This window comes from Colletotrichum siamense (genome assembly GCF_013390195.1).
Source record: "Colletotrichum siamense strain Cg363 chromosome Unknown KSG_Cg363_contig06, whole genome shotgun sequence".
Classification (NCBI taxonomy): domain Eukaryota; kingdom Fungi; phylum Ascomycota; class Sordariomycetes; order Glomerellales; family Glomerellaceae; genus Colletotrichum; species Colletotrichum siamense.
In genome coordinates, this window is record NW_023501019.1 from 4,555,457 (window position 1) to 4,577,135 (window position 21,679).

A 21,679-nucleotide genomic window follows, 5' to 3' on the forward strand; every position below is an offset into this window, starting at 1 on the left:
GAATCCTTGCCGCCAAACGCCACATTTGCCTCCGCATTGATCCGCCCATAGCCTGACGGGCCTCAGCTTGCGTTGGCTAGCCGTGACGAGGATTCCCAAAAACAATATCATCGTCCCAGTTTCTATGACTGACCTAACGATACATGGAGGTTTCAGGGGCTGAAGCCCGCGCTTATCTCAGCATTAACCATTGAACGGTGAATGCAAGTGTCTTCATAACGACTTCTGGTGTTACTTAGAGTGTGATTGATGTATTGTCAACAAGAAAGTCTACATCGCTTGTTGGATTCAATGAGCAGGCGACTTTTCATGTACGGCGGGAGTAAGCAAAATCCTAGGCCTCAAAACCACGTCATTACTCTTCTACGAGGTTATTTCGGTCACTTGAGTTGAATTAGCAACGGAGAACATTGGGAGTAGACAGTATAATAACTTACGGTAGCTCGAAATCAGGCAAAAACCAGGACAAGACCAGTGCTGGCGCCGAAGCTCCGACGGCTGTATATACCATATATCTCATAACATCGGAAAACTGGTGAGAGGTAAGCTGAGACGATTGTGTGAACATTGGAATGGAATCATTCCTCACGGCATGATTAATCGCAGTCCTCTCAGGAGTGCCCCACGCAGGCGCAGTTCCAACGATCGAATCGAAGAGCGAATCGACAAGCTGCCCTGAGGCCCCGTTGCCGAGATACCTGTACAAAGCCGGCTTGAACGTATTCGTGTAGATGCCCCCGGCTATGCATGCGCCAATACTGCCTCCAATAATGGAGAAGCAGATGACCAGAGCGGTGATCTGCGGCATCTCGCGGTGAGGAACGACGACCTGGGCAGGAACTAGGACCGATAGTTGCATGATGCCAGAACCTAGACCTTGAATGATTTGGACGATAAAAAGCTCCGCAACCGAGTTGTCTGCACCTCTCAGGCGAATCATGACACCGTACCCGATCATACGAATGACTGCGGCCGAAATGAGAAGCCACTTATACCGCCTGGTGTAGGCCATGGCCAGACCGGCTATGATGCCCATGACACATTGCATGACGCCATTAGTATACTGAAAGAATGTCGCATCCCGCGCGGAGAAACCGCGGGCAACTGTGGACCAAGAGTAGAGATAGGTGTGAGTGCAAGAGAATCCGATGGAGTCGCTAGCGATAAGAAAAAGACACAAAACGATTGTTCTGTTACGGAAGTAATGCCCGGGCATAATCGGATGCTTTGCCAAGAACTTCTCGTACATGGGTAGCAGAATGAGGATAATGCCGCCCAAGATGATAAGTGCGATGATGTATGGGGTTTGCCAAGCACTTGCGCTCCCAGCAGCGAGTGTCAGTGGCAGTAGGACCATGGCGATACCCGCAGACAGCAAAGCTGAGCCGCCAAGGTCAATCTGAGAAGAAAAGCTGTACAATGTCATCTTCTGAGATGGCGCCAAGCCTTCCTGCTTCGCCTTCCGCTGGAAGTAGAGCAGAGTCGAGATAATGAATGCGCCGCCGATGGGCATGAGAATTGCAAACATGCCAATTCCCCAGCGCCAGCCAATGCCACCGGGCCTAACCACGTCTTCGATGATGAATGCTGCTGCCCACGGAGTAATCAAGAAGGGGAAGAACGAAAAGCTGATAGCAAAGCCACGCCATCTTGCCGTAGTGATGTCGGCGATGACAATATCATTCATTATGTTAGTCCCGGACTGGCCGACAGTGTAGAAAATGGCCCCAGCGGCGTAAGAGTCGAAGCCATGAGAGGAAGCCATCAAAATGTAGCCTAGTACATAGAACGAAATCGTCATGATGTACGTCTGTCCTCTGCCAATGACATTGGATACCTTTGCCACTGGCGGCTTGATGACGGCAAAGACAATACCATTAGCTGTGCCGAGTGTTGCCAATTTGGAGAGTGCCGAAAAAGATGACGTCGCATAGTTATTGTAGATAGCAACGGTGGTGTTGTCGAATTCGCTATCGCGGATGAGCCTTTTCTCATGGACAACAATTGGTATGGAACACTTACTACACAATCATAATGAGAGCCAATCCGGTGATAACGAGCCATCTTCCTTTCTTTCCCCATATTGCCTGTACTGCTTCGATCGTGCCGACTCCGGACTCTACCAGCTCGGAAGACCTAATCTTGTCGTCGGCATCGTGGTCGTCGACCCCGTCATCCATCTTGCCAGCCGCTTCCACATCGTTGGCAGTCCGTGAAACTGTGATGCTATCGTCGGCGGCTTGCTCGGACGACCGAGGGTCCGAGCGGAACTGGCCTTTCAACGAAGTGATGAAGCGCATCGCGACTCGTCGTTCGGCTACTTGGTGCCGGAAAGACGGATTGAAGTCGGGCTGCGGACGAACTGCTCGCGGTCCGAGTAGAAAGATGCGGCGACTTTAACAAACTTTGAGTCAAGACTGCGCCTAAGCATGCCGACGCCTTGCCTAAAGTTGCCTTTTGAGACGATCCCCGCCCTCCCAACAAGAAGTCTGTCTGCGGCACGTTGATGCGCAGATACCACCTATCACAGGGATCGGCTCATTGACAACCGACAACCGTCCAGACAGAGTTTGGTGTGGCCCGGGAAGACATCCCGCTGCTGTTATCTACCGCTCGACTCAGAGGCAGCGCGGGGTTGCGCGGGGTGAGCCAACCTATCACAATGGAGACGTTGTCATCGTACATGGTCTTGTGATAACATTGCTGATAGCAGTTTGATTCATGAGCCGTTGCGACTCGTCCGATACTTGGTGGGATTGTTTCCCATGTCTCGCGTCACTCATCCATGCTTCCCGAGGCATGATGAAATGATAGCATTCCAGAACCGATAGCTTGCGATAAGGTTGGTCGTCAATGGGATGGACCCTGGAAATTAGATCTGTTGAGCGGTGCCGAACGGGAGAATCCACCCTTATTGCGCCGCAATTTAGATATTTGCCGACATTAACGGCCGATGGCGGCTTCGAGAATGGAGCACGCGGGCCCGGCGCCCAAGATGGAGTCGTGGGTCCCGGTCGGCGGTGATTGGCATTTAGTCGATGAACCCGGCTCAAGGATCGTTGAAGTACTGGGAGCTCCTGAACATCAAAGATAGAACGTTGAAACATCTCAACGAGTAAGTGTAAACGTGGCTAATTGAGACGGCCAGGAACTGACACAGGGGCATGTTCTTTTCCGTGCAGCAGAAACCTTCTTGACTCTGCCGATAGCCAAGACGCAGATAATCAGATGAAAAAGATAATGCAAGCGTGGCTCAAGTAGGCAATCTCGAACGTCTTTCTTATCTCCCGACTGACTTGTACGAGTCGGGCCATGGCCAAGAAGCTCGAAGGATGCGCTAACCCCGAAGAAGCGAGACACCTGGTACACCATCTGCTTGTCTCCGGCCACATGGTCAGCGATTCGGAAAAAAGGACCCCCACAGAATAGACCAGTTGTAAAACAAGTCAGCCAGAGGATATCTTCTTCTGAGCCGGCTGGTGCTCTACTTTTCTCCTTTTTTTTTCTTGTGCCTCTCCTAAAACAGCGGGCGGGGACTGCAAGCGCAATATCATCCTCATCGATTTTAAGATGGACACTAAACTTGCGGTCGAATTTTCGGCTCCCACTCAAGTGGCCCGGCCCAGATCCAAGTGCAAGGCAGCGGTCACCGCTGCTGCGCTCTCGGCTCTCGGGCTGGTGGCGCTTTTCAAGGGTAGCTTCCTTCCGTCCCCATGGCCTACTTCCACACACCGACAGGCTCACGAGCCCCACGGTTCCGCAGGTTGGAGTTGGTCAAGCGTACGTAATGAGTTGTGATAAAACCGTGATCATTGAGTACTAACACACTACAATCTTCAGATCAAGCCAAGCAGGACCCTTGAGTGGCATGAGTGCTTTGAAGACGGAGGATTTGACTGTGCTAGACTTGATGTCAGTTCTCAAGTTCCCTTCAAGAGAAGATGGTGGTGCTAATTGGCTCCGAAAGCTCCCTATGAATTGGCTGGAACCATCCGATGACCGCAGAGTTGTTGTTGCGGTTTCTAGAATACGTGCTACAGACAAGTCCAACTACAAAGGCCCCGTGTTCTTCAACCCTGGTGTAAGCGATATCGCGTGGAACTTCAGACAGCTGGGTTAACTTTTAGGTTAGGGACCCGGCGGCTCTGGAGTTTGGTCTTTGAAACACCACGGCAAATACTTGCAGGAGATTATCGGCGAGAACCATGTGCGTTGTAACTCCCGGATAGGTGGTTGACGCCCGACATCATGCTAATACCTATCTTTAAGGATCTGATCAGCTTCGACCCAAGAGGCAGTGAGTTGTACATGACTTAAGAGTAAAGTCTTCCGGGACCTAACGCAAGCTAGTTGGCGCGTCTATTCCCCGGATTGAGTGCTGGTCTTCCCCACAGAAACGCCAAACTTGGGGGATGCAAGACCCAGGCCTACCCGATGCTCATGAGGGTGCCTTAGCTGAAAGCTTTGTCAGAGGGGCGGCGTATTCTCAGGCATGTGAGAATACCATGAATGGCTCGGGTATTCTTGAGCATATTGGTACCGTATCTCACGTTCGAGACATGCTTGAGATAGTCCACCAGACTGGATACGACAAGCTGAAGTACTGGGGCTTTAGCTACGGCACGATAATTGGAGGAGTCTTCGCATCCATGTACCCCGACAAAGTCGAGCGTATGGTCAACGATGGCAACGTGGATCTCAGGGAGTGGTTCAACTCCCAGCACATCAACTTCTTGAGGGACACGGATAAGGTCTTGTATGCCTTCTACGAGTTCTGCTACCAGGCCGGCCCTGACAGATGTGCCTTCTACGCAACATCCTCGCAAGCGATTGAAGAGAGGTTCAACAAGCTCCTCTCGGACATCAAGGCGCTCCCCATCGTCATCAATGCAGATGAGGAGACTGGGCCAGACGTGCCGTCCGTGGTGACGTACTCGAAGGTCAAGATCCTCCTTTCCTCCGTTCTCTATGAGCCACAGTACCAGTTTGAGAATTTTGCCAAGATTCTCGCTGCTCTGGAGAGGAGAGATGGAAGGCCTTACTACGAGCACTACAACCCCAACAGGCCCTCAACTGCCCCGCTTTGCGCCCCAAGGCCGGTGTCTCCATTTGAGCCCTTCCCTGAGATACTGGACGGCACACCCGACGCTTTTCCAGTCATCATGTGTGCTGATCATCCACCAGTGCATAACCTGACATTGGAGGAGGTCAAGAGACAGTCGGAAGAATTGATTGGACTCAGCCCAGCTACCGGATCAATCAACGTTCCATTTCCAATTACCTGCAACCAAAGAAACATCCGTCCGCAATGGAGATTTGATGGTAGGAATTTTCACCATAGCCCATTTTAAGCAGGTCCGTCAACTGATCACACTACAGGGCCTTTCGAGGGCAAGACAAAGCATCCTATTTTGTTCATTGCTAACAAATTCGACAACATCACACCTCTGGTTAGCGCCCGTAACAACTCCGCCGGCTTTCCCGGCTCTACAGTTTTGGTTCAAAACTCATATGGCGTAAGTATCATGCCGAAGCGGATGTTGCAGTACCAGTTCGTTAACGTAGGACGAACAGCACACAACTCTTGCTGCACCATCCAAGTGCACCAAAGGCTATATTAAAGCCTACTTCCAGAATGGAACTCTGCCCGATGCGGGTGCAGAGTGTGAGGGAGACTCTTATCCGTTCGCGGAACCAGTCGGAACAGAAATGCGCATGTTCCACCCGACTCTGCAATTCTGATATTGTTTCGTCGATAGAAAGCTCAGAAACTCGCGCAGAACTAGAGCTTTGTCGCCTAGGCATGGTTATAGAAAGAAAGTCCGAGAAATACACTCTCATTCAGTTGTTTAAGAAAGTCTATCAATACCAAGTAAAGTAAGGTCAAAGAAGATGAAGTAAGATAGACTATGACTATGTATATTGTACACCTCAACAACACGCGATGGGCCCTTTAATAACATGACATCTCTCGCGATCAAGATGCCTTTTCCCTGGGTATTACCTTCCCACCCTGTCGAAGCTTCCAGGAAGCTCATATACTATCGGATTTGCTGGCATCTCGTGTCTGGGATAGCCGGCGGCATGAGAGAAAGGTGTTGCCATCTCTGCAGGCCTCGACCGTGAGTCAATCTCCACTGGTCTGGACCTGGAGTCAATCTCTGCCGGCTTTTCTCTTGAATCTAACTCCTTGGCGTCGTACTCTGGTCCGCCTATCTCGGGCGGCAGATAATCTCCATTTACCTCGTTTACCCCTTTTTGATCCATCGCGAATCCCTTTTCCGTATCGGCATTTGAGCTTGTGTCACTTGGGACGGTGCTTCTAGGACTCTTCCCTCGCCTTACGTTGAACCAAACAACTGCTTTGTCAATGTAATCCGACGGAGCATCCGGACCCTGTCTTCTTTTTCTGCGACGTCGCAGAAACCACAATACCACTGTGACACCGACAATCGCAGCCATGACGATCCCAGCTGTACCACCTGCCGTCATACCTTTGTCTTCGTTGACCAAGTTGTCTTCTTTAAGAGGTGTAATTGTCCAATAGTTGTTCCAGGACTTTGAAAATGACTCGGCGGGATTCGTTTTGATGATTGAACCGTCGAAGCTCTGCGCAATACTTTGTTCAATGCCAGGCCCGGGTGCTTGCGCCATGTACATGAGGTTGCTATCGTAGTCGACGCCTAAGAATGCTGCTTGGAGGAATGCTCTGCCGAGTTGCCATTGGCCAACAATTGACTCGTCGACCGATTTGCAAGGGAAGTAGTTGACTTCCTTTTCCACTAATGGAGCACTCAATGTCAAGTTGAGGAGCTTGAAAGGCACTTTGATGGTCAAGTTGGTGGCAGTACTGTCAGAAAGTATGAAGCCGAGGTAAGACGGAGAGTTAATAAAGTCGTGGAGAGAGCCATTGCGGCTTGACTCCCACAGATAGAGTCCCGTGCCGTTGTGGTAGGTCAACCCCAGATTCTCAGCGATAGCTTCACATACGCCAGTCGGGAGATATATGTAAGGCGACACAGGGTTTGGTGTTGCAATGGCCGAGCCTTGTGCGCCGCCGAAGGTTTTGACGTAATCAGCCCCCAAACCTTTGGGCTCAACCCAAAAGCTTGCGTTCGGCGATGCTGGAAAGGAAGAGGCTGCGCCGGCCTCTGTCCCCATGGACACGTCTCGAAGAAAGACCGTCGGGAGGCCTCGCTGTATCGCAAATTGGCCGACGTCCCCAAGTGCTCTGTTCTGCTCATAGGCACCGAGAACGAGTGATCCAGGAAGGTCCAAAGCTGCGCTACCCATATGTAAACTCCAAGCTGATCTCTTGATGCTGCCGGCTGCCTTCAGCTGCTCCAAAATCGAACCGACCGTTTTGTCGTCGCTCGGGGATTCTTTGGGGCCAAGGCCGAGAAAACCGATCGTAGGCATGACATCGGGTATGGCGTTGATGTCGGCATTGCTGCTTCTCCAGTTGTTGGCGGCGACAATGGTTGAGTTCACGTCGAGTTCTTCGGACGTGCCTAGCTTTGTTCGCACTTGCACCTCGTCGTAGTATTCGGAACCATAGAACGATCCTGAGAGAAAGTATGTACTGAACCATGCATCGACCGCCCCTCGTGACTTTCCTGTCTTGTTGGCTGATGTGCTGGGGTTGTAGCTGCCGTTTACATCCTGAGTCAGTAGTACGGTAGCGCTAGAACCACTGGGCCACAGAGGAGTTGGTACTCCATTGATAAACACACAAGGAGCTTGCCATGGGCCGTCTGGCTCAGGTATAGAGTAGTTGGCGGTTAGAGTGTCAGTTGTCCACGGCAAAGTTAGCTGGGCGGTCGTTCCTGCTGCAGCGGCCAGTAGTGTGATGTGGGTAGCGTTGCGCATCGTGAATGTATTCCTTCAGTGCATGAACGAGACTGAGGAAGGAACACTACAACAAAAGAATGGCGAAGACGCAGAAAAGACTGCAGGTCCGGTGAGAAGAACGAAAAAAAGACAAGCAGACTCAACGGGACCCAAAAAGGGGGAATTGAACAGGAATATGACCCATCCAGGGAAAGAAACAGCACTGAATCCTTTTGATGTCCAAAGTGGTACCTTTAAGGATTCGAAATCCCACATCCAGTAGCCGCCCCATCTCAGGCAGCCAAGTCAGCGGGGATGGGCATCCAACGGGTGGGTGTCTGGATCAGAAGGTTAGATCCCAAAACACGAGACATCTGTTGCCATCTCGATCACGCGTAGCCCGAACTGTCTTTTTTCTCGTCTCAAATATGACCTGGCGTGCGGTTTGAACAAACCGATTGGCGGTATTCCATTATGTTTAAGCATTAGAACCGGGCGTTTAACGAAACATGCTGTTGGTACGGTTGAGGCCGACAGCCGCTTCGTATGTGTCGACTTGGCGCTGCAGGGGTATGCATCCCACCAACCAGGAACACGCTCGAGACTCCTGCTAAGCGCTCAACAGCGTACGCAACACTAACAGAAATAGAACACTCCTTGCCAGTTTTTTGAAGTCATATCTCAACATTGCTCCTTCGTTTTGCCGAGAAGCATTCTTACTGGTCTTGATAAGGGTTTCGGGGCCCACCCGGCATCCGCTTTCGCCGGGTGGACCCATCGGTTCGGTGGAGACCGGCCGGATGCCGTGTAGTTTTGGGCAGTCGGGTAGTTCTTCAGAGTGATTCCCGATGAACAGTGTGCATCAATCTAGTGTGATCACCAGTAGGATACGTCTGTTGGAAAATTCTGAGAATAGCCTGTAGCAATGAACAAAATAACATTGTCATGAAGTTCATGAGGATTACGGAACTTAGTCTCCCTTGATTTTGTCAAGCTCGAACTGCTCCCGACCTATCGTTAGTGATCCACGCCGCGACCAACGTTCTTCCCCAGTTTCCTCTAATCTCTTTAAACTAGCAAGGTTCTTTTCTGCGTATTCCACGTGCCAGGATGATCGTCCGACTCGAGTCTTCTTCAATCCCTTTAACACCGCCTTCGCCCGCGACCGCCACCATGTCTTTTCTTGATTTATGGCGCATCGCCTGAGAAACATGAGTAGAAAGCAAGTTTGGTCGCTCCTTGAATCCTTAAGTAGCATCTCACTGATGGTGAGAAGTCTACTCATTTGGATGCCCTTTTCGAATTCTAGCTTGGTTGTAAGACTTGCGGAAAGGGCGGTCGGAGGAGCGAAAGCTGAGACATTCGATGTGAGGTACATCATTACCCAGTGAATGTAGATCTAAGTCATCAGATATCTTCCTCATCATCTGAAACTAGGGAGCTTACCTCTATCTCGGTGAGCAGTTCCTTGCGGAGGTCGAGGTCCTTGATTATGCCATATTTGTCCGCCATCTTGGTCAGCTGAGCGACCGTTTCGTCAGGGGAGGCCTTGAGATTGACAAGATCGCAATAATAAAATAAGACAAGAAGGTCCTTCTCCGTGTCGTCAATCAGTGTCACATCGGACAGTCTGAATGGGGAAGGCAAAGCCTCATCGTCAATCGAGCTCGGCCCCGCCTCAGCCCCTTCATCTGGGTGGTTGAGGAATGGATTCACGGCGCGTGCCAAACCCAACAGTATCCTCGAGGGTGGACCCAGATCAGTCGTTAAGCTGAGTATTGTCGACTCAATCACAAGAGAAACATAATCACGGACGTTGGCAGCCTCTCGGGCCTCATCGGCCAACCCGTTCAAGTGCTCCACCAGCGAAGCCACAGCCCGGGGTCCTGAGCTTGCGTCGTCCCCAGCCAGATACAGATTGCGCAACTGAATGGCGGAGTGAATGGCCTGTCGTGCGTTCTCTGAAATGATTGGAGGAAGGTGGCGAACCCATACCGTTGTCGAGCTTAACGTTTTGGCAACGCGGGGCGGGGGTGGCGGACTGCGCAAGTTAGGTCACCGGTCGATCTTGGGCCCAACTTTAGACTCCAACTCACCGCGAAGAAGCTCCCCCCATGTCAGAGAGCAATTGCGACACCGAGCTTTGAACGGATGAATAGTCGGGCGCGCCCAGGAAGGTGAAGACTGCGGCATTCATGTCGTCCGTGAGCTACGGCGCAGCCCTCAGTTTTAAAAGCTCGGAAGCTTGGGAAAGCATCGCAGCGAGGCCGACTGCGTATATCTCGATCTTCACATCGTATTTCGTGTCTGCATTTGCGACCGAAGGCTTCGAGTGGCTGAAGGGCCAAGCTTCCAGCTACGCGAGGGAGCTGAACGGCGGCGCGGGATGAGCTCCCGGATTGGACCATCCCAACGCTCCGTGAACGCCACCGTGTTTTCTAGCCATCACAAGACGCGTGCGGGGTACTGGGGTAAGACCCTACGCTATGCCGGGTCACAGGATGGAAGCATCGTAGGGGTCGAGAGCTGCGATTCAAGATCTCAAGAGGTGATGTGGTGACAAAAAGGATGTATGTTTGTTGTGTTGAGTAGTTCGATATGTACTCAGAATGCTAATATGTACACGTCCTTGATGATGATGCGTGCCAGATTCGTGCTTCGCCCGTAACGCCATTCCGTTCCTGCATCCCTTAAAAAAATGCACACTTCCAAATTGGTGCAGCTCCAATGTCCGGAGACTTTCCCATGATATCCTTTCCTAATGATGCCGCTTATAAACGCCTTTGCCAATGCGATGTGTGATCGATACAATTGTTCGATGTTGGGTTGGTGGTAACTGACGATGTCGTCGTCATGTGTTGGTGAAGTGGGTAGGCGGGTCTCTTAGACCTGGTTCTGAGCCTCGTAGACTTGCATCGCCTTCTCGAGCTCCTCAAGGCTCGATCGGTCTCCGTAGGCATCCATCAATTTTGCCGCACGCTTGCGGTCTTCCACTGCCCGTCTTTCCGCCTGCTCAGCCATGGCGATGCGACGCTGGACCATGGCTTGTCGGTAGGTGTTCAAGCCGTAGCCGACGGCCACGACTGCTACTGTGGGCGGGATCCTGTTGCCACATCCGTCAGTATATCTGTTTCATAATCGATCATTGCAAATATTGGATGTTCATCGGCTCAGGGGAAACGCGTACCATCTCATGGCGAGTCTGCGGGGGGTCTGAAGGAAGTAGCTCGGGGGAACGCGAGCGTTGGTGGAAAAGGCTCTGGAGGCTTGTCTGAACATGGTATGTGATGATTTCGAGTTGGTGTGGATGTTGGGGGTCGATCGATATTTGTATGATTCGTCTGTATCTTGGTCCGTTGAATGTAACGCAAGGGATGGGAGAGATCTCTTCGGGCTAAAAGAAAGCGCCGGGTGGCAGCGGCCATGCATTCATATAATGAACCCTCCAGACGCCAGAGCGTCTCCCGCCCATCGCAGTCGCCCGCGCCCCCTTGGCGTGCCTATCTGATGAGACCCCCTCAGCAACCAGGCCATCCCCTAACTTGCAAGGCCATATCCGTAAGGTAGCCATTGGATTGGATGGCCACACCAAACAGGAGCAAGCATTTCCGTAGGGACGAGCACCTCCGCAGGGGGCAAAGCGGGATGCGCGGCAGTATTCGTGTGACACCAGCATGGCACCACGCTCAGCAGCAGCCCCAATTGGGCATGGCGCCGCCATCGTTCCAGAGCGTCGATTGTGGGGTGATGTCGACCGATTTGCGGGGTGTAATCGGCACAGCCCGGGTGCAGTAACGTGACGGTCGCTGGTCCTCGCTGGAGTCGCTGGAGTCGCTGGAGTCCTTGACTTTTCTTTTTGGGGAGGCGGTAAGTCCGGAGGTTGTCTGTTCCATGTCACGGCGGACGGCGAAAGAAGAGGCCGTGATGGAGCACCACAGCTCTCAGGTGTGTTCGTTGAGTTACTGGAGGTGAGGGCGACGACAGCATTCCCGAGGTAGCTTGCCGGCTGGTCGCGCCCCCTGTCCACTATCTCTCGACTTGTCTGTTGATCCCTGATTCCTTGACCACACCAAAACGACGCTCGCACAGCCCCCCGGATCTGCCTGGGCGGCCGGCTGGCTGTTCTGTCCAGCGCCCGTCCATCCTGTGTTGTGTTGTTGTCTGCCCGCATGTGATGGATGGTCTGTCTTTGAGGTCGGGAAAGTGCATGACGAACATTCAACGGCCGTCGGAGGGCTCCGTTTCTTCCAGACCGTGTCAATTCGCCTTCTAGCGATGTTTTGCTCCACGGTAAGACTATTATGACATCTACTGCTCGGCAATAAACTGGAGATGTCTCAACAAGACCCTTTGGCTTGACAGGCGTTTTTCCATCCGTGCTCAATGTTTTCCCCATTCTTGAAGCCGAGAATTGTCATCGTGGGCGCCCAAATGCCGATTCCACCCGCGAAAAAACAGCAGACTCCACTCCAAATCGTCCCGAAATCTCGTCACATAGCCGAAAACCCTCGTTGATGTCATCTCTGGTCCCTGAATATTATCTCTGATTTCATTTCCAGAAATCCCACAGAGTCAGGCCCATGCAGCCGCACTAGGCCAGATCTCATCTTGTCTCCATCGTATTACGCTCTGGCCCAGCCTTCTTTTGGAAGCCTTTCGTTCAATTCTCACCAATCCGTTGCCAAGGCACGAAATAGGCGAGCTGCACCACCCCCGGCCTGCCGATGTCATTCAACGGAATTTCCATCAATGAGCTCAACGCATTTTCCAATGTCCGTCCCCACAACCCGCTGCCAGCTTCAGCGCTTCGCCAAGAGAGGCGGTGTTTCGCAACGTCACAGCAGGCAGTCGTCCGCGACTCTTGAAGCTCCTGTGAACCAATTTGATGACAATTGTGATACTAAAGACTGTGTCCAATGCTCAAATTTAGTTGCCTTGACATAAGTACATAGGCAAGAAAGTCTCTAACCTGAACCTCGCCAACCCCTTGGGACCATCATATTGCAGATGCCTGCAAAATTGTATTCGGATCGTCCCGCCGTGTCCCATCTGCACCGCCTGCCAGCCACTTTGAGAGAACGGGTCGAACACTCTGTCTTTGGCAGCGACTCAGCAGAGAGTAATCCCCAGTAGCCCGAACTTGAATTTGTCAATAGCATATGAGTTAGGTAAGCGTTACAGGGGAAAGAACAGATTCTCATTGAGTCGGCCTGGATAATTATTTACGAGACCTGAGTGGGGCCAATATCCTGAACAATGAAAGTTCACCTCTTGATTCTTTGGAATCGGGTAACCTTGGATCCGTCGCTCAGCTCTTGCTGGATTTCTTGATGTTTGTAGCCCAGCAGCCTCGGTACAACCACGAAACGAAGGGTGTAGTAGATTATTCCCAACGACAATATCCCAAGAGCAACTACTGAGGACAGCCAGTATGGCAACGATGTGCTCCCCCTTCCATTGGGGGGTCTTACGAAAGGCATCACAATCAAGAACTATCCGAGTCAGCAATTAACCTTACAAGAGTTGGATCTTGGCAAGACTCACGATGTTTGCCGCAAGATAGATGACGATGAGAATCCAAGGGGCGGGGAGGGGCGAGTGGAAGTTTGCGCGGTCGGTCAGGCGCAGCTTGACCAAACCGACAGTAATGGCAAACAACAAGACGGTTGTCGGATAGCTGGATAGCGACACCACGAAGTTGAATGCATCGCCGGCTGGCGGCGCGCAAATGAAGAGAATTGTGACACCAAGATGAAGAAGCAGAGCGTAAATTGGCGTTCGAAACGGTCTGTTCTCCATGAACAAGTTGGAGAAGGGCAGAACACCGTCCTTGGCAAGTTCTTGGAGTAGGCGGGCTATTACTAGAGTTAGTAAAGCAGCCAGCTTTTGTTCAAGGCCTCAACGGCAATTGTGACTCACGGATTGTGAAGGCGACCCCGAGAAGATGTCCAAGGGCAGACAGAGCAACAAGTGCTGGCAGTGCTTTGGCTCCGGCGGAGGGACCAAAGACATTTTCAAAAAGAGTTGCCGCAACCGTAACCTTGGCAGCAATGAAAGCTTCCTTAGGAACAGCAGCAAACTGACAGCCCAAGTCAGAATGTGGCACAGATTGGAGTTCTAAACAGAGGTTGCACTTACGTATGCGACGTTGGCCAAGAGATACAACACCGCGATGACGCCCATAGACAAGGGAAGAGCCAATCTAAGTGTCCGCTGAGGATTGCGAACTTCAGAAAGGACCTTGATTCTCACGTCAGCAACGTCTCGAACGCGTTGTAGCATGCAACTTACGGCATTGACGTTGTCATATCCTTGGAAGGAGAAGATGACGTTGAGAATGGCAGAGCCAATGTTGTAACCGCTACTCGACGTGCCTTCGAAAGCATTTGAGAAGTTGTGGGGACTCTCAATCCTGAGATGTCCCGCCAAGGCAGCAAAGCCACAGCACACGATGAAGAGGAGTGTAAACAGCTTTACAGCCGAAAGCACATCTTGAATCCCTCTGCCAACACGGGGTGCAACGGTGTGAATTCCAACAGAGAAAATGGCGCCGGCGATGGCGACACCGCGAAGTTTCCATGTCGTTGAATCAACGCCAGCCGCAACTAGGATGTATGAAGAGAAGGTAATGGCGTTGCTTGCAGAAACCTCTGTGTAAGCTTGGTTAGATGACGTGACCGGGACTTGAAGCTCTACTGAAGAGCTAAGGTTGGAAGGGTTGAACCCACGGAGAAAGACGCAATAAAAGACGTATATGCATGTTTGCATGAGTCTGGGGCTGAATGCGCGTTCCAGATAATTCTTGATGCCGCCAGATCGGGGGATTGCAGTACCGAATTCGAGCATGACAAAGATACCGCATGTTGAAATAATAGCGCCAATGACCCAGCACATCAAGGCCATTCCTACGCTTCCTGACAGCTTGAAAATTGTGCTAGGAGTGGAGAATATTCTGAGAGAATGTCAGCCATGTTACACTTCCTAAACCGTGCAGCCACAATAACTTACCCTGCGCCAATGATCTTATTCACAACAAGCGAAACAGCTCCAAAGAGCCCAATTGTCCGCTCCTGCAACACGTTGACTTCCACAACTCCCAGCTGACCATCTTTGACAGAGTCATCAGCGCCATCACTGGCAGTACTGATTACCGGGGTGCCTATGACATCGTTAGCATAAGCGTCAAACACCTCAGCCAAAACCCTGTTTATCGATGTTCACTTACTCTTGATAACATCGCCCTCAGAAGCCATTATCGTAGACAACTCGATACCAAGGATTCAGAGGTGAAAAGTCGCCAAGGACAACGAAACCAGAGCTAAAGATAAGAAAACACGGTTTTAACATTTGGAGATCTGCTTTTGTGAAAATCTGCTAGCGACGGATAGTTCCCGACTTGTGAGCTAGCACGATGCATCCGCGCTCGCAGAGCTGGGGTACAGAGCACGCCATACTGGAGCCAAGATGTCGAATCACCCAATTCAGTGCTGACCACGCAGCGAGTAATAGGGAAACAAGGAGTCATTTACTGAAGCAAACCAACTAAAAACGGTACCGATTTCTTGGATTCGGTGTTTGCTGCCGAAATTTGTCGCCTGTTACAGTAATATCACCCCAGCCATGCGGCACTGGTCGATGTCGGGGGTTTCCCGAAAATGTCGTGATTCCCATCCCAAATTCGCCATCGCAGCCTACGACAGCTATTGGGGGGAAAGCTGCAGGCACCGAGAATATGGCAGATGATTCACCCGGGGCGCATCCGACTCCGGTCCGAATTGTTGGTAAGAAGGATGCCAGAGAAGGATTGCAACTGATGTTTGAGCATAAATGCGGGTGGGATATCGGATTCTTTTACGTCAAGCGAGCGTAGATGTCAACAATCTCGACTGAAAATTTTGACAAGAAGCCTGCAGCGACCATGGCCATTGAGTTCGAGACTTTTGAAGTCCCCGGAGCGCGGACTTACTTCGGCAACACTTTACCTTATGGCCTCCAAGTGAAGCAGACAGGAGCTGCCACCCCTGCCGTCGAAGATACAGCTGCGGCTCTGCGAAAGCTAGGGAAATCAGGCAAACTTCAAGAGCTTCTGGAACGCCACGGCGCAGTTCTAGTTCGTGGGGCGGGCCACCCGTCCGCGGACACGTTCGCCAAGCTCGTTGGTGCCGCTGAGGAAGGCCGCGGTTCTCGTCCCCATGTGCAGATCGGCTTGGCTGGAAAGAGAACACCATTGGCGGAGAATGTATGGACTGCGAACGAAGGCTCACCGTTGACGCGGTTTTATCAACATAACGAGGTATGGAAACCTCCCTGCGATGACTATCTTACGAGACTCAACAGGCATATGCCGTACAGTACTCGAGATACACGCGCTTCCCTTCTAATATCCACTTCTACTGCGTCAAAAAAGCGCCAAAAGGTATAGAAGAAGACATGAATGGTTTGCAAGGGAAGGAAGTTGCTAATTAGGTCATCAATCAAGGTGGTGCAACGCCCATCGCCAACAGCGCCAATGTCTTCGAGAAGGTCCAAGCTGCGATTCCCGAGCTTGTAGAGCAAGTGCACAAGCGTGGACTGGGAATGAAGATGGTCTTCCGCGCACCTGGAAATGAAGCGAAGGTCAACTCATTCAACTGGGCGGGGGAGCACAGCTTCGGGCAGGAGTTGGTCCCCGGCGACGACGAAGCTACGACGCGCCAAAAGGTCGAAAAGCAAGTGCGCAAATTGACAGATGACTTCAATTGGCAAGAGGATGGAACTCTTGAGTTGACTCAGCACATTCCAGGTAAACTTCATGAAACTGCGTGCAAGCTTGGCTGCAGCTGACACCCACAGGCATTTGGAGACTGCCAGCAAGTGGTAGACCTGTCTGGTTCAATGGACTTGTAGGACGCCACGGTATTACCCGAGATATCGGAGCTCTTGACCCTCCCCACATTGGCCGAGATGGCATGACCTGTGAGCTTTCTGAGTTAACGAACGCTGGTATTGAGCTAACGGGTTGAAAGACGTTCCATGCGTATATGGAGACGAGACACCAATTCCGCGACACCTTCTCGACAAGTTGATCGATGTCATTGACAAGGAAGAAATCAGCCTGGTATTAGAAGAAGGCGATTTGTTGCTGGTCGATAACTTTCAGGTATCACATGGAAGGGAGCCCTGGGAGGGAGACAGACAGATCTTGGTGTCCATGTGGGATACCTCCATCCCGATCGTCGCATATTGAAGTAACTGGCTCGTTTGCCTTATTCTCACCACCTTATTCGTAAACTATGGCTATTGGCTTGGCTCAAGCCAAATACCTGTTATGAGCCTTTACAAAATAGCTCTACCTGTTTGACTGCATGAAGTACTTTGAGCCAACACTGCCTCGGTCTTCCAACTCAAAGAGTGTACTGGTAAGCGGGATGACACTGCCAGCGCTCCCCAAGAGCTCTTGAACGAGACCCTTCACGAACACCGTCGGCCTGTAAGTCTTCGTCACCAGCGCGACGAAGCTTTCTGTTCCTCCAGCGGAGGTAGAAATGTAGAATCGTAGCCAGTAGGATGCACATTGCAGCGAAGGCGACGTTCAGGATATTGGCCTGCCAGTACTGAGGCCCATGCGACTTAGGGTAGAAGTAACTGGCATAGATACTAGCCAAGTTACTTCCGGCGTTGACAACAGCGTAGGACACAGCTCGTTTGGTAGACGGACGTGGCAGGGTTGTTGATACCCATGAGAGAATGCAGCCGAAAGAGCCGTACACGCTCATCATCATGAATGTCGCGGTGTATCTTGCAGCGACGTTGAGGGTAGTGGCCGAGATGATGAAGCCAACACTGCAAAAGACCTGAGGCCAGACGATGTGGAGCCATCGCTCGCGATGCTTGTCTGAATGCCATGAGTTGGTAATTCCAAGAATGGCAGCGAAGACGTAAGGAGGGGCCGACAGGAGCAAGGTGTTTCGCTGGTTATAGCCAAGAGTTGCAACAATGGTCGGAAAGAAGTTGGTGAAGGAAGCTGCCGTGTTCAATCCCAGCTGCATCAGCCAAATCATGTAAAGCGCTGGGTCAGTAAACGACATCTTCAAACCCTGCCAGGCGGTCGCCTCGCCTCGGTCGTCTTCTTCAACGGCCTCCTCTGTGATGCGTAGAGTGGCCAGCTGTCTTTCCTCATCTGTGAGCCATTTCGTCGTAGCCGGATAATCGGGTAGAGTAAAGTAGGTGAGGACTGCGACAGGAATAGGGATCGTGCCTTCGATGATGACTGGCCCATCACCGAGTTAGTTCATGAGTCTGACGGAGGATCGGGGACAGCAATGCAAAACACCTACAGAGCCATCTCCAGTCCGCCAACCCTAATTTTCCATTCATTCCACCCATTATTGCGCTTCCCAGCAATCCACCGAAAGCCCCTGCCATCTGACCAGCTGCATAGAGGACTGAGATGCGTACCGCAAGCTCTTTCTTTGTGTACCAGGAGCTGAACAGGTAGAGAGCACCGGCTGACAGAATTTCAATATCATGTTGCTTGACTCGATGGAACGGACTTACGGAAGAAAGGCGCCTCGACAAAACCTAAGAGAAAACGAAGTACAACTGCACCAGTATAGTTCTGCACCGCACCTGTTGAGGCACTGACCACCGCCCAACAGCACATGACGACAGGCAAGAATATACTCGGTCGCATCTTATTCAAGATCATGTTTGTCGGCACCTGAGTCAAGATATATCCAACAAAAAAGACACTGATGATGGTGTTGTATTGGGTGCCAACCAAGCCAATATCCTTCTCGAAGTCGCCAAGTCTTGCGGTCGCAATCTACATATCATGATTATTAGTACGTTCGTGCCTAGATAAATCATATACAAAGAAAGCCTGGTCTTACGTTGTTACGGTCCAGGTAGTTGAGAACATGTGCCCACGAAATGTCAGTATGTTGTAAGAGAAGCTCCTGGAAGACGAGACTTATAGAGTAGCATCATTAACGGCATCCTGGACATCTGGTCAGCACATTTCTTGAACAGAGTTGAATGCAGGACAGCGCTTACATTCGAATGTCTATCCTTCGCACTAGCCGCCGTTCTTTTAGCTCGCGATCCTGAATAACTACATCGTCGGCAGAATTTGGCTTGACGGCGTCGTCGAGCATCTCGACTTGAGGATCCTTGCCTGAGTCCTTGTTGACTCCTGAGCGCGACATGATGGTTGAAGATCGTCAAATCAGATGGACAGAGAGTAGAAGAGTAAGCTGCCTCTCACAACCTCGGACGAGATCTATGCGAGGACTCGATGTGACCAGACCTAAATACAAGCAGCACCTCGGCCCATCGGCGTATTCTCCGACCTAGTCCCACAACCGATGCCAGGTCTCCGGATATCGTCCCCTCCCCCGCAGTCACTGATGCGGAGAAATGGCGGGAGCCGTGGGTCTGGGGTAGTTCGAGGAGGCTAATGGGCAGATGCTCACGCAGCTGCTCTGATCTCGGAGCCTTGGTCGTCGGAAAGGACACGCGAGCCGGTCGGCTATCGCATAATCCCGGTCTCTGAGGTCACAAGTAGATTTAGGTCTGAAGGGTAAAGAAATATGGCGGATAGTATTGCCGGCTGACTTGGATGCATTCCTCAGAGAGCTACATGATACCGATTAGGCTCGAACGACACGTAGGCTGAAGATCTGTCAAATGACTAGAGATATGGATAACAGAACATGCTCGTGTAGTTCGAATCTGATCAACATCTCATGATTCTATGTGGTGGGAAGTCTCGCGTCAGTGGGAGGCGAATATGTCCAAAGCAAAGAAACCAGAGGAGCATGATCCACTGTCTACGTGGAAACCGTACCCAGCTCAGACATGACAAGGTACCGCCCCCAAGGTCCTCAGTGATTTCCAAGTTGGAAGGTCCAACCTCCGCCTTAGACCCCTGTGATGTTTGATCTGGCTCGTTGGAGTGAGCTTCCCCGCATACATCTCCGGGGTGGTTATCCACTACCGCGGGGGTCAATCCGGAGTCGCGGGGTAGGGATCCAACGCTGTGAACTCGTCCCTCAGATGATGATCGATAACAAAATTGGGATGGCGCAGCCGATCGGGATGAAGATGGTCTCACTGATGCTTCGAACAAATCTCAACAAAAGTGCCGGCCGTCGGCTTGATTCTCAATAGGCCAGAGTCGGCCGAGACCCCGCTTGGAATCGCGGGTGAGACGTGCCTTGTACAAACCGACCAACCATTCCAAGTTCGAGACAGGCTTGATGCAGGCCAAGGTGACGTGCTTCCTCGGACAAGTCTCCGATGTCGCCAACGCCGACCATCGGTCAACCAATATTTCCCCTCCGCTGCCTCGTTCGGATTGTGACGCTGGCATCTATTAGAACGGTGTATATCCCAAGCTTGGGATAAAGGATGGCTACTTGAGTAAAATATGATCACCATTCACAGTCTAGTTTGACCCAGTTGTTGTGCTTAATACAGCCTTCTCCACGATGCCCAGCGCTACGAGACCCATCGTCCTTCATCTCGGAGACCCCATCGAGTACAACCCCGACATCTACAAGGAGTTGGAGCAAATAGCGACTATCATCAGACCTCCAGTTGAAGAGAGACAGCGAGAGCCTTTTCTGCAAGCACTCCGAGAGAAGAAATGGGGCGACTTCACGGCCATCATGAGGCCCTTTTGGAACTCGGGCGGCGAGATGGGTCGTTGGGATAAAGAACTGATTCCATTGCTGCCTGCTTCGGTAAAAGTCTTCGCATCAGCTGGGGCTGGATTCGACTGGGCAGATGTAGATCTTCTGGCAGAAGCTGGTAAGTGGCGTAGGCCTTCTCGGCCTGTCAGATGTCTCTGACCAGCTACAGGTATTCTTTACTGCAATGGAGCAACGGCATCGTCCGAAGCTGTCGCCGACATGGCGCTTTACCACATCATCTCGGTATTCCGAAATATGCAGTGGACTGCCACTGCTGGACGAAGCGGCGACCCCGAACAATTTTTGGATGCACACAGAAACAACAGCGAGACAGCACGCAACCCAAAGGGCCACACTCTCGGCATCGTAGGACTCGGCAATATTGGATACCGCATAGCGCAAAAGGCACACGCAGCCTTTGATATGAAGGTCGCATATGTTGACCCGTTACCGAAGCCCGCGGACCGAGAAGCTGCTGTCGGTGCAAAGCGATACCCTGACCTCAACGCAATGCTGGCTGTCTCCGACTGCGTTGTGATCTCAGCTCCTGGCGGCGCCGAAGGTGGCAAAGCTCTCATGGATGCGGCGCGCATAGCTCAGATGAAGCCGCAGTCACGCCTGGTAAACGTAGGACGTGGAAACTTGGTAGACGAGGAGGCGTTAGCGGATGCGTTGGAGTCAGGTCATCTCGTTGCTGCTGGCCTTGACGTGCACAACAACGAGCCACACGTGAATCGACGCCTGCTTGCTATGAGGGACGTCAGCTTGACTTGCCATACTGCGGGAGGCGCTGTTGAAACAAGGATCGGATTTGAGGAACTTGCGATGAGGAATGTGATGCAGGTGATCCTTGGCAAGGAGGCGTTTACTCCTGTCAACAAACATTTCTTCAAATGAGAGGACAGAACAATCCTTTTTAATGCCAGAACATGTTCAAATGCCATTCCTCAGCACAAATGGTGTTGGTAAATGTGATACACAGACGTGAAACACTTTATGAAATACCCAATCCCGGTGACAATCAGTGCAAAGCTATTGCCAGCCTGAATATTTCCACCCCCGAATGGATCCGAAGGTTCCGGCCAGCGGGCCGGTCAGTCGCTTCGGCCCCACATACCCTACTCGGCTTTTGGCATCCGGTGCCCGGCGTCAACAGTCATTGCTTTCACTAGATG

At 51.6% G+C, this 21,679-nt stretch overlaps 9 protein-coding genes across 9 annotated transcripts; 3 read left to right on the forward strand and 6 right to left on the reverse strand.

Moving 5' to 3' along the window:
* Positions 1 to 355: 355 nt before the first annotated feature.
* Positions 356 to 2,300, reverse strand: mirC (MFS siderochrome iron transporter C; the record flags this gene model as incomplete). The annotated part of the gene is made up of 4 exons (XM_036642078.1): positions 356 to 383; positions 438 to 532; positions 590 to 1,970; positions 2,023 to 2,300. 4 exons carry the CDS (start codon positions 2,298 to 2,300, stop codon positions 356 to 358), a joined length of 1,782 nt encoding a protein of 593 aa, XP_036493210.1.
* A 1,413-nt stretch (positions 2,301 to 3,713) lies between these two features.
* Positions 3,714 to 5,742, forward strand: CGCS363_v010230 (putative hydrolase; the record flags this gene model as incomplete). Its single annotated transcript, XM_036642079.1, has 7 exons — positions 3,714 to 3,780; positions 3,855 to 4,081; positions 4,133 to 4,207; positions 4,270 to 4,297; positions 4,351 to 5,322; positions 5,380 to 5,516; positions 5,566 to 5,742. The coding sequence occupies 7 exons, from the start codon at positions 3,714 to 3,716 to the stop codon at positions 5,740 to 5,742; spliced, it is 1,683 nt and encodes a 560-aa protein (XP_036493869.1).
* A 258-nt stretch (positions 5,743 to 6,000) lies between these two features.
* CGCS363_v010231 (uncharacterized protein) lies at positions 6,001 to 7,869 on the reverse strand (the record flags this gene model as incomplete). The annotated part of the gene is made up of 1 exon (XM_036642080.1): positions 6,001 to 7,869. One exon carries the CDS (start codon positions 7,867 to 7,869, stop codon positions 6,001 to 6,003), a length of 1,869 nt encoding a protein of 622 aa, XP_036493202.1.
* Positions 7,870 to 8,800: 931 nt separating this feature from the next.
* Positions 8,801 to 10,027, reverse strand: CGCS363_v010232 (uncharacterized protein; the record flags this gene model as incomplete). The annotated part of the gene is made up of 4 exons (XM_036642081.1): positions 8,801 to 8,841; positions 9,094 to 9,229; positions 9,277 to 9,871; positions 9,927 to 10,027. The coding sequence occupies 4 exons, from the start codon at positions 10,025 to 10,027 to the stop codon at positions 8,801 to 8,803; spliced, it is 873 nt and encodes a 290-aa protein (XP_036493870.1).
* Positions 10,028 to 10,713: 686 nt separating this feature from the next.
* Positions 10,714 to 11,109, reverse strand: CGCS363_v010233 (uncharacterized protein; the record flags this gene model as incomplete). The annotated part of the gene is made up of 2 exons (XM_036642082.1): positions 10,714 to 10,933; positions 11,018 to 11,109. 2 exons carry the CDS (start codon positions 11,107 to 11,109, stop codon positions 10,714 to 10,716), a joined length of 312 nt encoding a protein of 103 aa, XP_036493871.1.
* A 1,985-nt stretch (positions 11,110 to 13,094) lies between these two features.
* On the reverse strand, positions 13,095 to 15,083 carry MUP1-1 (High-affinity methionine permease; the record flags this gene model as incomplete). Its single annotated transcript, XM_036642083.1, has 7 exons — positions 13,095 to 13,322; positions 13,375 to 13,685; positions 13,750 to 13,909; positions 13,969 to 14,070; positions 14,122 to 14,782; positions 14,839 to 14,989; positions 15,056 to 15,083. The coding sequence occupies 7 exons, from the start codon at positions 15,081 to 15,083 to the stop codon at positions 13,095 to 13,097; spliced, it is 1,641 nt and encodes a 546-aa protein (XP_036493872.1).
* Positions 15,084 to 15,748: 665 nt separating this feature from the next.
* Positions 15,749 to 17,056, forward strand: CGCS363_v010235 (Clavaminate synthase-like protein; the record flags this gene model as incomplete). The annotated part of the gene is made up of 5 exons (XM_036642084.1): positions 15,749 to 16,123; positions 16,168 to 16,246; positions 16,310 to 16,612; positions 16,663 to 16,785; positions 16,836 to 17,056. The coding sequence occupies 5 exons, from the start codon at positions 15,749 to 15,751 to the stop codon at positions 17,054 to 17,056; spliced, it is 1,101 nt and encodes a 366-aa protein (XP_036493143.1).
* Positions 17,057 to 17,213: 157 nt separating this feature from the next.
* prlL-0 (MFS transporter prlL) lies at positions 17,214 to 19,016 on the reverse strand (the record flags this gene model as incomplete). The annotated part of the gene is made up of 5 exons (XM_036642085.1): positions 17,214 to 18,079; positions 18,147 to 18,317; positions 18,367 to 18,634; positions 18,702 to 18,780; positions 18,865 to 19,016. 5 exons carry the CDS (start codon positions 19,014 to 19,016, stop codon positions 17,214 to 17,216), a joined length of 1,536 nt encoding a protein of 511 aa, XP_036493874.1.
* A 1,284-nt stretch (positions 19,017 to 20,300) lies between these two features.
* GOR1-0 (Glyoxylate reductase 1) lies at positions 20,301 to 21,401 on the forward strand (the record flags this gene model as incomplete). Its single annotated transcript, XM_036642086.1, has 2 exons — positions 20,301 to 20,622; positions 20,674 to 21,401. The coding sequence occupies 2 exons, from the start codon at positions 20,301 to 20,303 to the stop codon at positions 21,399 to 21,401; spliced, it is 1,050 nt and encodes a 349-aa protein (XP_036493875.1).
* Positions 21,402 to 21,679: the final 278 nt, after the last annotated feature.